At 29.4% G+C, this 13,507-nt stretch overlaps 1 protein-coding gene across 1 annotated transcript; it reads left to right on the forward strand.

Annotated features, from left to right (window-relative positions):
- The first annotated feature begins 6,828 nt into the window (after positions 1 to 6,828).
- LOC18101107 (cyclin-D5-1) lies at positions 6,829 to 9,160 on the forward strand. The gene is made up of 5 exons (XM_006380551.3): positions 6,829 to 7,316; positions 7,407 to 7,493; positions 7,587 to 7,878; positions 7,999 to 8,132; positions 8,262 to 9,160. The coding sequence occupies exons 1-5, from the start codon at positions 7,035 to 7,037 to the stop codon at positions 8,478 to 8,480; spliced, it is 1,014 nt and encodes a 337-aa protein (XP_006380613.2). The 5' UTR covers positions 6,829 to 7,034; the 3' UTR covers positions 8,481 to 9,160.
- The last annotated feature ends 4,347 nt before the right edge of the window (positions 9,161 to 13,507 follow it).

A 13,507-nucleotide genomic window follows, 5' to 3' on the forward strand; every position in this document is an offset into this window, starting at 1 on the left:
AATAACCCGGCAAGACCGGGGTCGAACCACAGAGAGGTTAATTGTATAAATTATAAATAACAATGCAACAACAACAACAACAATAATAACAATAATAATAGTAATAGTAATAGTAATAGTAATAATAATACTCAGTACGTGGCGTTGTTATACCTGAGAATGATCTAAAAGATCGGGTCACAGGTTTCCAGCCTATATACTGATTTTATGAAAAGATCAAAGAGATATATTATATAATATAAACAGATTTCTGATGCGAATGAACAAGGCAAGACCAACAATGTCAAGATCCTTGATCAAACACAGAGCATACTTAACGTACATAACATATAACAAGAATGTAAATAATAATAATAGTAATAGTAATAGTAATAATAGTAATAATATTAATAGTAGTAGTAGTAGTAGTAATAGTAGTAATAATAATATTAAAAAGAAGAAGAGGAAGAAATTAATGAGAACTTTGAGATGGAAGATTAATGTAAGGATTAAACAATGATAAAAACAAATGTCAAGGTTAGAGGATTCACTAATGGTATTTCAAATAAATATAATATAAACTCTTTTTATTACTCAACTAGAAACCACACACAAAGGAGGTTCTAATCGGATGATTTATCATTAATGGCTCATTATAAAGTATTAACATGATCATATTAATTATCTTGTCTAAGTAACACCATACTTATAAATATCATCAGGCATTCATGTTGCTAGCTTATGTTAACAACAAATCAAGTTCCTATCATAACAACGATGTCGGCCGAAAACTATGAAGGATCAAGCATTCGATGTACCAAGTGTTATACAACATAAATCTAGATTAACCATTTAACAAGCAAGGTATTAAGAATTAGTAAGATAAAAAGATAAGACATGCTAATAACAATTTATCTTGGATATAAACATTAAAGTCCATGTTGAGTTTATATTATACCTATTCTAACACCATTAGTAAAACCTTTTCACCTTGACATAATTAACTTAGCTAAACATAATGAAGAAGAAAAACATAAATAAACAAGATAAGAACATGATTATGATATAAGTTAACTAAGTATATGAAAGGAAATGAAAAAGCATAAACAAGAGATTAATATAACATGAAAGAAAACTTGAACATTACAAAGATATAAAGAGAGAAAGCAAGAAGATGATTTTGATCTGAAAAATAATATATCTAAATACATGGCAAATGTCTCCTTTTATAGGCTAAGATGTGGAACTATTGCTTGGTGGACTAAGGAAATAGTTGGTGGCCAACCATTGATTTGGTGGCTGGTTTTTGACATTGTTGGCTGTTGGTTCTTGAAATTGTTGGCAGATTTTTGATATTGTTGGCTGGCCAAAACGTCATTGCTAACATTATAATTTGAGCCCTTTGTTTCATGAAAGCTATGGACAATTGTCTCAGCTTTCCAACAAAAAGAACCAGAGCTCATTTGGACTTCTAGAACTCAAGATATGAGCTGAAAACCGAACAGTGTTTGAGCTGCAGGACAGGTTCCGACTTCTCTGTTGTTGCTAAGATTTGAACTTGAAAACGGCAGAATTGAGTCTTGGACCCTTCATGAAAGTTTTAGGTCTATGTCTTATCTTTCCATCCATATAAAGTGGACCTAAATCCGAGTTCTACAACTCCAGTTATGATCAAATAACCGAATGGTGTTCCAGTTTGAAATTGAACCAGCATCTCTTCTCTTAGCCTAGTCCTCTTTTTGTCTCTTCACTTTCAATTGTTAATCACATCAATCAATCCTTTGAATTGTGAGATATACCTGCATTCAAAACAAGCATTTACCATAAATTAAAGATATATTATATTATTAGACTTGTTATTATAAAACATGCTTTAGTTAGGGAATTTAACGATACTTTAGTGCAATACGATGATATAAAGCCTTAATGAGAATGCACTTTTAAGTACTAATCACATGTCATTGACTTGTTCTTAGGAATTACCCACATATATATATTTTTACTCTATATAGTTAATTATCTAGTTGAATATATAATTGTTCTTTAAATTATTGATTTGAGTGTTTAGAAGCAAATCCGAAAAAATATGAAGTCCCAATTTCATAGAATAAAAGCTGAGGCCTGGAATCGTGATTCCTCTGCGTTGTAAGCATTGGAAACATCACACAAACACAGACATATATATAGTCAAAGCTGCTGACCATCTTGGTTTTTGCAGGTCTCAAGAGTCAAAGGATCTTAGTCCTAGAGCACTAAAACCTACGAGCTCGAACACCTTATTGCCATATGTAAATATTTTACTCTATACTAATATGTTGGCGTGCCTCATTCATGAATATCTCCTCATACAAATTATTATTCAATGGGTAAGTGGGGAGAAACTTTGGATAGAGGAGGAGCGTCTTCTTCCTCCTCCTCTTCTTCTTCTTCGTATATATTATAAACCAACCAGCCTGGAGTGGTCCAGCCTTTCACACGTGATGACGCTCCTCCCTGCAATTATTTCCACCACCATCATCAATGCTTTCTTTGGCTTCTATAACTTTGGCCCCCAATTAGCTAGCCAAAAAGCTTCCAATCCTCCAAATCTCTTGTATCAAAGTTGTGGGTCCTTCGTTAGTATTACAATTATGATGTATTGCCAAATGTGTGAAAGTGTGGTGACAGTGTTCTGCCAGACCTTTCTCTCCTTTTCTCTTGTTTTCTATTTCCTTGAGAAAAGGATTTCTCCGTTCTATCAAAATCTATGATGGCCCCCGTTCGAGGGAAGAGCTGCGTTCCGTTTGGTCAGCCCCAGCTTCTTGGTAGGGTCTCATGTTAGAAAAGTCAAAAGCTGAGGGCTTTGGATGGTTTCTTACACTATATATTTCATAATTTTAAATGTATTAATCTTTCTTAGTTATAGTGTATAATTATTAAGATTAATCAACAATCACCTTCCATTTTGCTGAGTCAAGAGAGAAGAAATATTTTTTTTTCGTGGTCGTGATTTAGTGTTGATCTGATCTAGTGAATGCCTTCCTACTTTTTATACACATTCTTTTTTTAGCATTAAAAGGATTGTTTAAGATGTCATTTAACTGATGACTGTTTGTTTTTATGTTTCAAAAACGCTTTTAAAAAAATTTAAATTTTTTTATTTTTTCTTTACTTCAAATTAATATGTTTTTGGTGTTTTTAAATCATTTTTATGCGCTGATATCAAAATTAATTTTTAAAAAATAAAAGAATATTATTTTGATACATTTCTGAGTGAAAAACACTTTAAAAAACAACTGCAACCACACTCTCAAACATGTTATTTCCTTTCTCTGAAAAAAAAAAAGAAACGAAACGAAAATCCTATTTAGATACTGTTTATTGGAAAAATAATAAGGGAATCAACCATTATTATTAAGTTTTTTTTTTTGCTTGGGGTAAATAATTATCAGATCAACTTCTATATTAATAAAAAAAAAATTATTTCTCATATAATCTTAACCACGCATCAATTTGGTATATTATAAGGTATTTAATAAATTCTTCTAGAGATTGATTTCCAACTTTAAACTCATATATACAGCTAAGAAAGGAAATAAAATTCTTTAATCTTCACGCCAACCCTTTAGATTTACCATCATTCTTGAGCATAGATGATTAGGAACTAATGCAATGTGTTAGAAATGTCTAAATGCAATTAAGTTTTTTTCTTTTTCCCTGAGAAAACAATAACGATTCTCTCCATGATGAATGAAGTAGGCAAGCCCTCTTGCTTTCATGATGAATGTGTCAATGAACATGCATGTATTCTCTCCGTATTTCCATACAGTAGTCTCGCTCCCATATTTGTAATTGCCAAGAGTTAGAGCGTATTTGACAGTGTGGTTACGGGTGCTTTTCAAATAACTTTTCGTGTCAAAATACATGCCAATGATGTTTTTTCATTTTTTAAAAATCATTTTTGACATCAGCATATTAAAACGATCCAAAACATACAAACCATATTCAATTTTAGTAAAAAAAAAAATTAAATTTTTTGGGAACGCAGTCGCAGCCGCGTTCCCAAACGTTCCCTTAGCTGGGTCAAAGAACGTGATTCTTGAAATTATATTTTAAAAAAAATTAAATTTATTTATTTTTAAAATTTATTTATTTATTAATAATTTTGGATTGTTTTGATATGCTATGTGAAGAATAAAAAATATTATTTTAATATATTTCCAAGCAAAAAACACTTTAAAAAACAATCATCACCACACTATCATATACCCTCTTACCTTCTCCCGAGACAGTTTTTTATTTCTTTTTCTATCCATTCTTATTCACGAAGGATTATTTCCAAAACTATTTAAGCCAAAACCAAATCTCTAAGGTATCTTCCATTTTCAAAATAATAATCTTCACTTTTCAGCAATAAATCTTTTTGTTTTTGCATTTTAAAAGCGTTTTTAAAAAAAATTATATTTTTTTCTTTACTTCAAATTAATATTTTTTGGTGTTTTCAGATCATTTTGATGCGCTAATATCAAAAATAATTTTAAAAAATAAAAAAATATTATTTTAATGCATTTTCAAGTAAAAAACACTTTAAAAAATAATTGTAATCACACTCTTAATTACCTCTATATCTACCACTTCCCTTCTAGATAGCTAGACCAGAGTCAAATTTCTTTTTTACTGAGTTTTATATATATATATTCAAACTTGAGATAATAAAATGAGAATCACTTTCATTTACCACTCTTTAACATTTTTTTTTAAAATAAAATTTTTACAGCAATCACATGCTCACTCAATTGGACCTACGTCAATAAACAAATAAAAAATAAAAAATAAAACTATACAATCATCACATGCTAACATTAAATTAGAACCCACATTAATAAACACGTTAGAGAAAGACTCTTTAGCTAAAAGTCTTTGACTATCCGCATTAAAAAACAAAATAGTAAAATCTATTTTCTTTAAAAAATCCTCGTTTTCTACATCCATTTTCATATATAGAAAACATCAATAAATAATTTTTGGTTAAAGCAACTAAACATTAAAAAATAACTTATTTTTTATAAAAATATTTTTTTCTCTGACAGCTTATTTTCGAGAACAAAAACCTAACATCTTAATTATAAGAGTCCTTGTTTCTTCTGTGTTCTCTAATTTTTCCTAGGAACACTCACATAATTGTGTATGTACTCATCTATTCATAATTAATCACTCTCGCAAACTTAGAGTGATGGAATGCAAATATTTTTGATATATATCATCTCTAATTTTTACTTTTCTATTTTATCCAACACATATATAACATTAAATATAACTATTTAACCAAAAAAATAATGAGATATAATTAATGATATGACATATGCAAGCGTTGGAAAATCATATTTAGTTTTTGACTCAATGTTTATTAACAAATATGAATTTCAATCAAATTATTGGATTGGAATGACATTTTATTAGAAGATTTCAAAAGTCTTGTTTTATATACAGTTAAAATTTCTTAGTGATCGGACATCAAAAAGGTTATTGTACAAAAATAATATTAGTTTACTTGTTGATTTAGAATTTCTTTTTCTATTTTATTATAACTCTTTTATTGTTTTTCAACCTTATTTAGGATTTTTTTTTACCTATTATAAATATGGTTATTTAACTTGTATTTTAGTTTTTTTGTAGACTTTGATTTCATAACAATATTTGTATGTGTGTGAGAAAATCTCATACTTCTTGGTTCTTCAATAACTTCTTTTAGACTTGTCAAAAATCAATTATCTTTATAGTGTTTTTTCTTATACTTCTTGTTCACGATTCTCTATAATCATTGGGTGAGGGTTTTTATTCCAATAATTTTGGTGTCTCGGTTCAGGTAATTATTGTGTTGAGCTTTTATCAACAAAATCTGATTTTAGCTTTCTTGAGATTGTTCTTTCTTGCATGTAAGCTCAAGGGTTCCCTTCGAGTTCGCATCATATAAAAAGTGTAATGGTGAAAAAAAAGAATTTAGTATATCATACATTTATATATAGTTTATTTTATACAATGTAACTATACATATAATATAAATATTTTAAATATAATATTGTAGACATATAACCATTTTTTGATGTTTGGAGAGCATGGAAAATAAATTTTTTTCTCTAATATCTTAATTTTATAACACAATTTATATGATTTAAAATAAATGATTATTATGTAATATAACATGTTTTATATTCGAATGTATTTTCTAGCAATATTATCTTGATTAAAGTACTATATGCATTAACATATCAAATTGCTATACTTTTATATTGTATATTAATATATCTTAATATATTATTTTCTATGTAAATATATTAGTAATTTATTATTTTTTAATAATATTATATTTTAAAGTATTTTAGTAATATATATATAGTAACACTTTAGTTTTTAAATCTTTTATGGAAAGTATTTTCCAATCTTTTAAGTTAAAAAACATTTTTTCTTATCTAAAGTTTATGTTTTTCTTTGACCGAAAAATAAATTTTATTAACTAGTTTTTAATAATATAATCAAACATAAAAAAAAAATTTACGTGAAAACACTTTCTAGAAAACAAATAAAACCTCAAAAGTTTAGAAAAATATCATAGATCTTTAACCACCGCATCAATCCTTTAAAATGGGATGAATCCTTTAAGAAATTTTGCTAAAACAATATCTTAAAAATTCGAAGCGGCAAATACGTACCATATAAGTTTAGCAGTATTCTCTATTAGAATTCAGTCTCAGTTGATATTCGAATTATACGTACGTGCATACAAGCCTTCTACATACACGGTAAGTATACAATACGTACCATATATAGGCTTGTATGCACGTGATAACCGCTTAAAAATTAACTCTTATATCTCGTCTTCTCAGTTTGGCGGCACCGAACCCGCGAGTCTTCACTCCCCAACTCGCCAGATTCTACTCTTCCCTTTGTCTTTCTCCTTGTATACAAAATTCCCCGGTCTCACCAGCGTGGATTCAGCAGTTAGATCATCCTGTGAAATCCCATGTTTCAGTTTGAGCTCTTAAGATTTTCATGATATTAGAATCAAACTAAAATATATGGGAGACTTCGACAATTCTCTCTCTCTGTCAAGTCTTTTGTGTCATGAGAATGAAAGTTGTTTTTTCAACGACAGTATTAGTGATCACAGCAACATCAAACATGACCGATCTCGTTTCGGCTTAGAAACTGAAGTTGATGTTGAATATGTAGAGAAGTTGGTGGAGCGGGAGACCATTACTTTTGGATACAGATGTCATGCGTCTTTTGACGATTGCTTGATCACTAGCCATAATTGGTTAAAATTTGCTCGCTTAGATGCCATTGAATGGATTCTTAATGTAATTCGTTTTCTCGTTTTTCGATTTCTCCTTTTCAGATTCTCTGTTTTGTTTCTGTTTCTAAAAGTTTGTGTTGTGTTCTGTTTTCAGACAAGAGCAATCTACGGTTTTCGATTTCATACGGCTTATCTTTCTGTCACTTACTTCGACCGTTTTGTTTCAAAAAGATCTATTGACGTAAGAAACCTCTTTCTTTCTTTTTCAAAATAAGAAACTACTAATTGATTTTGAATGTTTATGATTAATGAATGTTATTTTATCCTTCTACAGGAAGGGAAATTGTGGGCTATCCGGTTATTATCGGTGGCATGTTTGTCATTAGCAGCGAAGATGGAGGAGCGTAAAGTGCCACCCTTATCAGAGTTTCCGGTGGAAGATTACTGTTTTGGAAATAAGGTTATACAGAGAATGGAATTGTTGGTATTGAATACATTGGAATGGAGAATGAATTCAATCACTCCTTTTGCTTATCTGCATTACTTCATCCATAAAACATGCGGTGAATCTACACCAAAAGAGACAGTTTCTAGAGCTGTGGAGCTTATTGTGGCAATGATAAAAGGTATAGTAATTTCTTTCATCCCTCCCTTTGCTTATCTGCGTTGCTTCATCCATAAAACGCTTGGTTTTCCAAGTTTTATTCATGAGTTTAATAAATTCTTGCATCCTATGTTTTGTGTAGAGATCGATTTGCTTGATCATCGACCATCTATTATCGCGGCCGCTGCAGTATTAGCTGCATCCAATCGGCAATTAACGAGAAAAGAGTTAGAGCTGAAAATGGATATGATTTCATCATGGGGTTCTCTGGAAAATGTGAGCTTTCTTGCCTTTGTTTAACAATTCTGTATTTGATATCTTATCTTTTGTCAATTAAATTAAAGAACAGAACGAATAGAGATGGGTTGGCCTTATTGATGTTCATTCCATGTTTCCTTGCAACAGGAAAATGTATTTTCCTGTTACATCGCAATGCAGGAAATAGAGATGGGAAAGGCTAAGACACCCAGACTAGTGTTTTATCCTAATTCATCAGCAATACATTCTGGTTCATTTGATGTTCTTGAAAACTCTTCCCTCGTCTCTGGAGCTGGTATTAAAAGAAGCCTCACATTTAATGAATGTGATCAAACTTGCCCAGCTAAGAAAATCTGTCGGCCATAGTGTTTGATGCTGTCTTTAAAGGATTGACTTGGGTTCATTAATAAGATTTCTTTTTTGAAGAAGAAGAAAAAACAGGGATCATTGCTCATAGATTGGTTCATATGTCTAATGAGTGTTGGTGGCCATTTTACGGTATGTTTTGGACTTGAGGATTGGTGTTTCATTTTCCAACACCCAACAAAAGAATGAGCCAAGTGACAACAAGAAGCTTATAGAGAAAAGGTAAATAAAAAAGTGTGTTAGCTTTAACCTACAGTAAGAAGCTGTAAGCAGCTGACTGAAGTCCAAAAGCCATTAAGGTGAAGAAAGGCCAGGAGACTCCCCGACGACCATTGAAGACTGCTCGTCTATAGCATTGTTTGGTTTCAAGAATCCCACCATTGCTTACCTTCCTTTTCAGATATTGTATTTCTTTTCTTCCCGTTTTTCTTCCGTTTGTTGTGACAGAGGGGGCGATGTGTACGTACATCACTTGTAACCCTACCAATGCTTGGGATGCTTAGGTCTTTCAGAAGGCTGAAAGCCATTAGGAATGAAGAAATGTTTTTGATTGATTTGATGTACCTGAGTTGCATCTGGACCATTGAAAAGTGTACAAAGGCTAATGTGTTTAGACTTTTGACGAGTGGGAGGTTTCCTTTTCTCTGTTAAATGGCACTGTGTGTTGGGTGTTTTGGGTCAGGAAGCGTCAGGAATTGAATTCTTTTGCTAATTACAATGTAGTTGGGAGCATTTTGAAACATCTCCAGCATTTTCCCTGGTTTCCTAAATTAGAGACCTGCAAATAGCCAGGAATCTTGCTATCAAGTTATGTGCTTGGTTTTTATTTTTCGAAAAAGAAAACACAATATCAGGAACGCTCTCTTGAAAAGTAAAAAAAAGCAATCTTGTTGTCATTCTTTCTCAAAGTTTCGCCATTGTTTTCACCAATATGTTATACAGGTGAAAGCTGATTTGTGCTCTCTTCCATGGTTGCTCGTAGGGCCCATGCTATCATCATGAAGTTGGAGTCCTCTGTTTTTAGGGTGGACGAGGGAGTTTGAGATTCATGGCAAAATGGTGTCAGAGGCTCCACCCTTCCACATGCCTCCATGGGGTCCTAGGATATCCAGCCTAGCATTGTACAACAATGTATTCTAGGCTGCAGTAATTGCAACGACTATTCCAGGAGACGGTTCACAGTTGGAGTACTTATTGTAAAATAATGTATTGTTTGATGTAATAAAAAATTATTTTTGATATTAATATATTAAAATAATCTAAAAATGTAGATTAAAAATTTAAACTAAACTTTTTAATTTTTTTTAAAAAAACACGATTTCAACCGCGTTTCCAAACATTAATTACATTACATGGTTCAAAATCTAGGTATAATAGACAATTGTTGTTTGTCTAGGAGGTGATGTATCATATATTCTATTAAAACAAACAAACAAACAACATGTTATCCATTTCTTATAAAATTAAAAAAAAATATATCAAAGCTTAGGTGAGCAAGCCTAAGTTGGCAGACCTGCATGCTTGGGCTTTTTTTATTAAGGACCAGATGTGTTGGGCCACCCAAACTCACACACCATCAAATCAATTTTTTATTTAAAAAAATAATTGATTTTTTTTAATTTCAAGAATTCATTATGGATTGAAGGAGTGATGCTTTTTGTTTTATATCCTCAAACTTTTTTTCTACTCGATTGAATCCTTCAGTTATGAAATTCAAGACCAATTGCTCTAATTTGTTAGGAAATGGTGAAAATGAAAGAAGGGAACCAAAATAAAAAACACAAAGAAACTTGATGGCCATTACAAGATTTACTCAAAACATTAATTTTGGTCCTTTTATTTTTCAACAAACCCATTTTTAGTCCTTTTGGTTTTCCAAAAATTCCCTTTTGATATAAAACCTCATTTATTTTATTTTTTAGTTCTTGATTTGATGTTGGAGAAAGAAAGTCACTAGAATCTGGTGGTAGAGAGAGAAAACATCAGTTGACATCGCTTATGACACCAGAATAATTAATTATTTTGTCAACGAGTTTTAGATGATGAGAGTAATTCCACTAGGATGTTATTTCACCTCAAAATTATATGAGATAGTATATCTAACCTTAGAAAGTTTTTGGGTTTTAGGTTGTTTTTTATTTTGGATCTTTTTTAGGTTTTTTTAAGGCAAAAAGATTTATTTAGGTTTTTAAGATGTTTTTTTTGTGTGTATTTTTAGGTAAAAACAAATATGGTTTTAAATGAATTTTTGATGTGAAAAACCCCGACCTGATTTTTTGGTGACCTCCCTAGTAATCAAAATTTAGGAAAAGCAGACAATGTGTTATTTGTCTCAACAAGCAACACGTCATTTGCTCTATTTTATTTTAAAAAAAAATAAGATAGATGATATGTCATCTGCCTTTTATGAAATGAAAAAAATATATATCAGAGCCCAGGCCCGTGGGCTTGGGATGGTAAACCTGCGTGCTTAGGCTATTCTTATTATAAGTCAAACGTGTTGGGCCACCAAGGCCTGCATAGCTTTATCTTGGGCACTTTTTTTTTTTTAACTTTATCCTTTGATTTTTTATTATTATTTTTTAATTACTTAATTTTTTATTTTTCAATTTCATCTTTCAATATTTGATTTGTTTTATATTGATCTTTTATTATTTATTTTATTTTGCTTTTTCTAAAGTCATCGTGGCTTGAGATAAACATTCTTCCATTTTGTTGGGGCTTGATTTTAACAACATTTATTTTTGTTATCACTTTTTTAGTTGTCTAAGTTGTCTTTGGACTCACCAAGTCAATTGAGTCAGATTAGACTAACCCTTATATGGTTAAGATTTTTTTTTTCCTACTAGAGAATACATTAATAGTGCTTACTCTTTTTTTTAATCTAAAAAAATTGATTTGACCAGCAATGTAGGGCGGACCAATGATCTATTATAGTTTTATTCTAACTCGTATCCTATCACTTATTAGACACCTTTAAGGTAAGATGTTGTTTGGTTCTTCTAAAGTACTCTTACGAAAGAGTTCTCAAATATAAAAGGAATATAGGCTGATGTTTGGTGTTATAGATGTAAAAGGCTTTGGTGATTGTGCTTCGCTGCTAGGTCATACTAATTTTTTTCATAAAAAATGATGTTCAGGTGTAGCAAATATGTTTTTAAAAAAGAAGAAAAATCTACAAATCGGGTCATACACTTGTTTCATTAAGGGAAAAATGACATAGCTCAATTCTTGACTCATTAAATATCATTAAATATGGAAGGATGAAATAGAATAAAAAAGAATCTAAATAAATCATCCTTGGCTAACCCTAGTTAGCATGATAAACTTGTAACTTCGGTAATTAAGGCCGAGCCAACTCAAGTTATCTTACAAAATCCATGACCAAGATCATGAGATTAAAATAGTCCAATATAAAAAAATATCAACATGCGTTAACTATTCAAACTTGTGACCCAAGTCATTAGACTCGATGCGCTCTATCTAGAAAAACCATGAAACTTAATTCTCATTCAATCAAATATTAAAAAATAAAATTAAAAAAAATTTTCAATTATACAAAAGGATTCAAAACAAAAAAAATTAAAAGAATAAGGACCAAAATTATAATAGAAAATAAATTTAATATTTTATTGAAGGGTGAAATTGAAAAGAAAATCCATTTAGCAAATGGACCAAAACAAAACATTTCAAAGAATAAAGATTAAAATTGATATACAAAATAAATTTTATATTTCGTTAGAGGGTGAGATTGAAAAAAAAATTAGAAAAAGGATCTCAAAAAACCCAAAATAATAAGGATCAAATTGGTAAAAATAATATACCATTAATTTTGATAGAAGAATGAGATTGAGATAAAAAATAAACTTTTACAAAAAGAGCCAAGAAAAAAAATAAAAGTCAAAAAAATTAGGACCAATTTGAAAAATATAATATATAAAAATTGAGATTAAATAATGAAATTAAAAACAAACAAAATATTTATAAAATATCCAAGAGCAAAAATTTTACAATTCTAAAATTCAATTACAATGTTCTTAGCAAACACATTTTTTTTAGTAGTGTTTGTTTTATATTTCAATCCCTAATGTGTTATAATATTTATGTTTAAATAATAATATTTTATCTGATTTGTATTTTGGTCTCTAATAATTGGTAGAAAAGAGAAGTTAGGTGAGAGAAAGTATTAGCTTGCTACCATAAAAAAGAAGAAGATGGTTTGCATATGATTAACAAGAAGAAAATTACAGTTTTCTCTCTCTCTCTTTTATTTATTTATTTATTTTATTTTTCTAAAAGCTAGACATAGACATGGAAAGCTATTTGATCTTTTATTTAAATATTGGATGCTGTAAAATTAAATTCTTTGATTAAATAAATATTTTAAAACCACATGATAATACCATAATCTTGAAATAAAGTTGATTATTTCATGAAACATAATATATGAACCTAATACACATAAAATTATTTGTTGATTTTTATATAATTTCTTACAAATTAATTATTACTTTATTTCTTACATTACAAGCTTATAAAAATTATTAAATAATTTTAACTTCAAAAGAAGATTTGTAGAAAAGATAAAGAAGAAGTAGTTAAAAATTATTTGAAATAGTTTATGAAATTATATATTTTTTAAATTTCATCGTCTTTCAACTTTTTTTATCTGTTAGATTTGATCTCTATTATTTTGATTATTATTTATTTTATTTGAGATAATTTATAAAATTAAATTATTTTTTACAATTTCATTCTCATCCAACTTTTTAATCTGTAAGATTTATTTCTCATTATTTTAATAAATATTTTTAAAAATATTAACAAGTTATTTTTCAATTTATTTTTTATGATATAGTCAAACATTAAAAAATATTTTTCAATTTATTTTTTATAATACTACCAAATATTATAAAATAATTCACTTTTTAATTTTTATTTTTCTTGAAAACCACTTAAAAAAAATTTATTTTTCACCCAACGCAATAGAGCTTAATAAAACAAAAACCCATAAAAATATTTTGTGT

Source organism: Populus trichocarpa, chromosome 7 (assembly GCF_000002775.5).
Source record: "Populus trichocarpa isolate Nisqually-1 chromosome 7, P.trichocarpa_v4.1, whole genome shotgun sequence".
Taxonomy (NCBI): Eukaryota; Viridiplantae; Streptophyta; class Magnoliopsida; order Malpighiales; family Salicaceae; genus Populus; species Populus trichocarpa.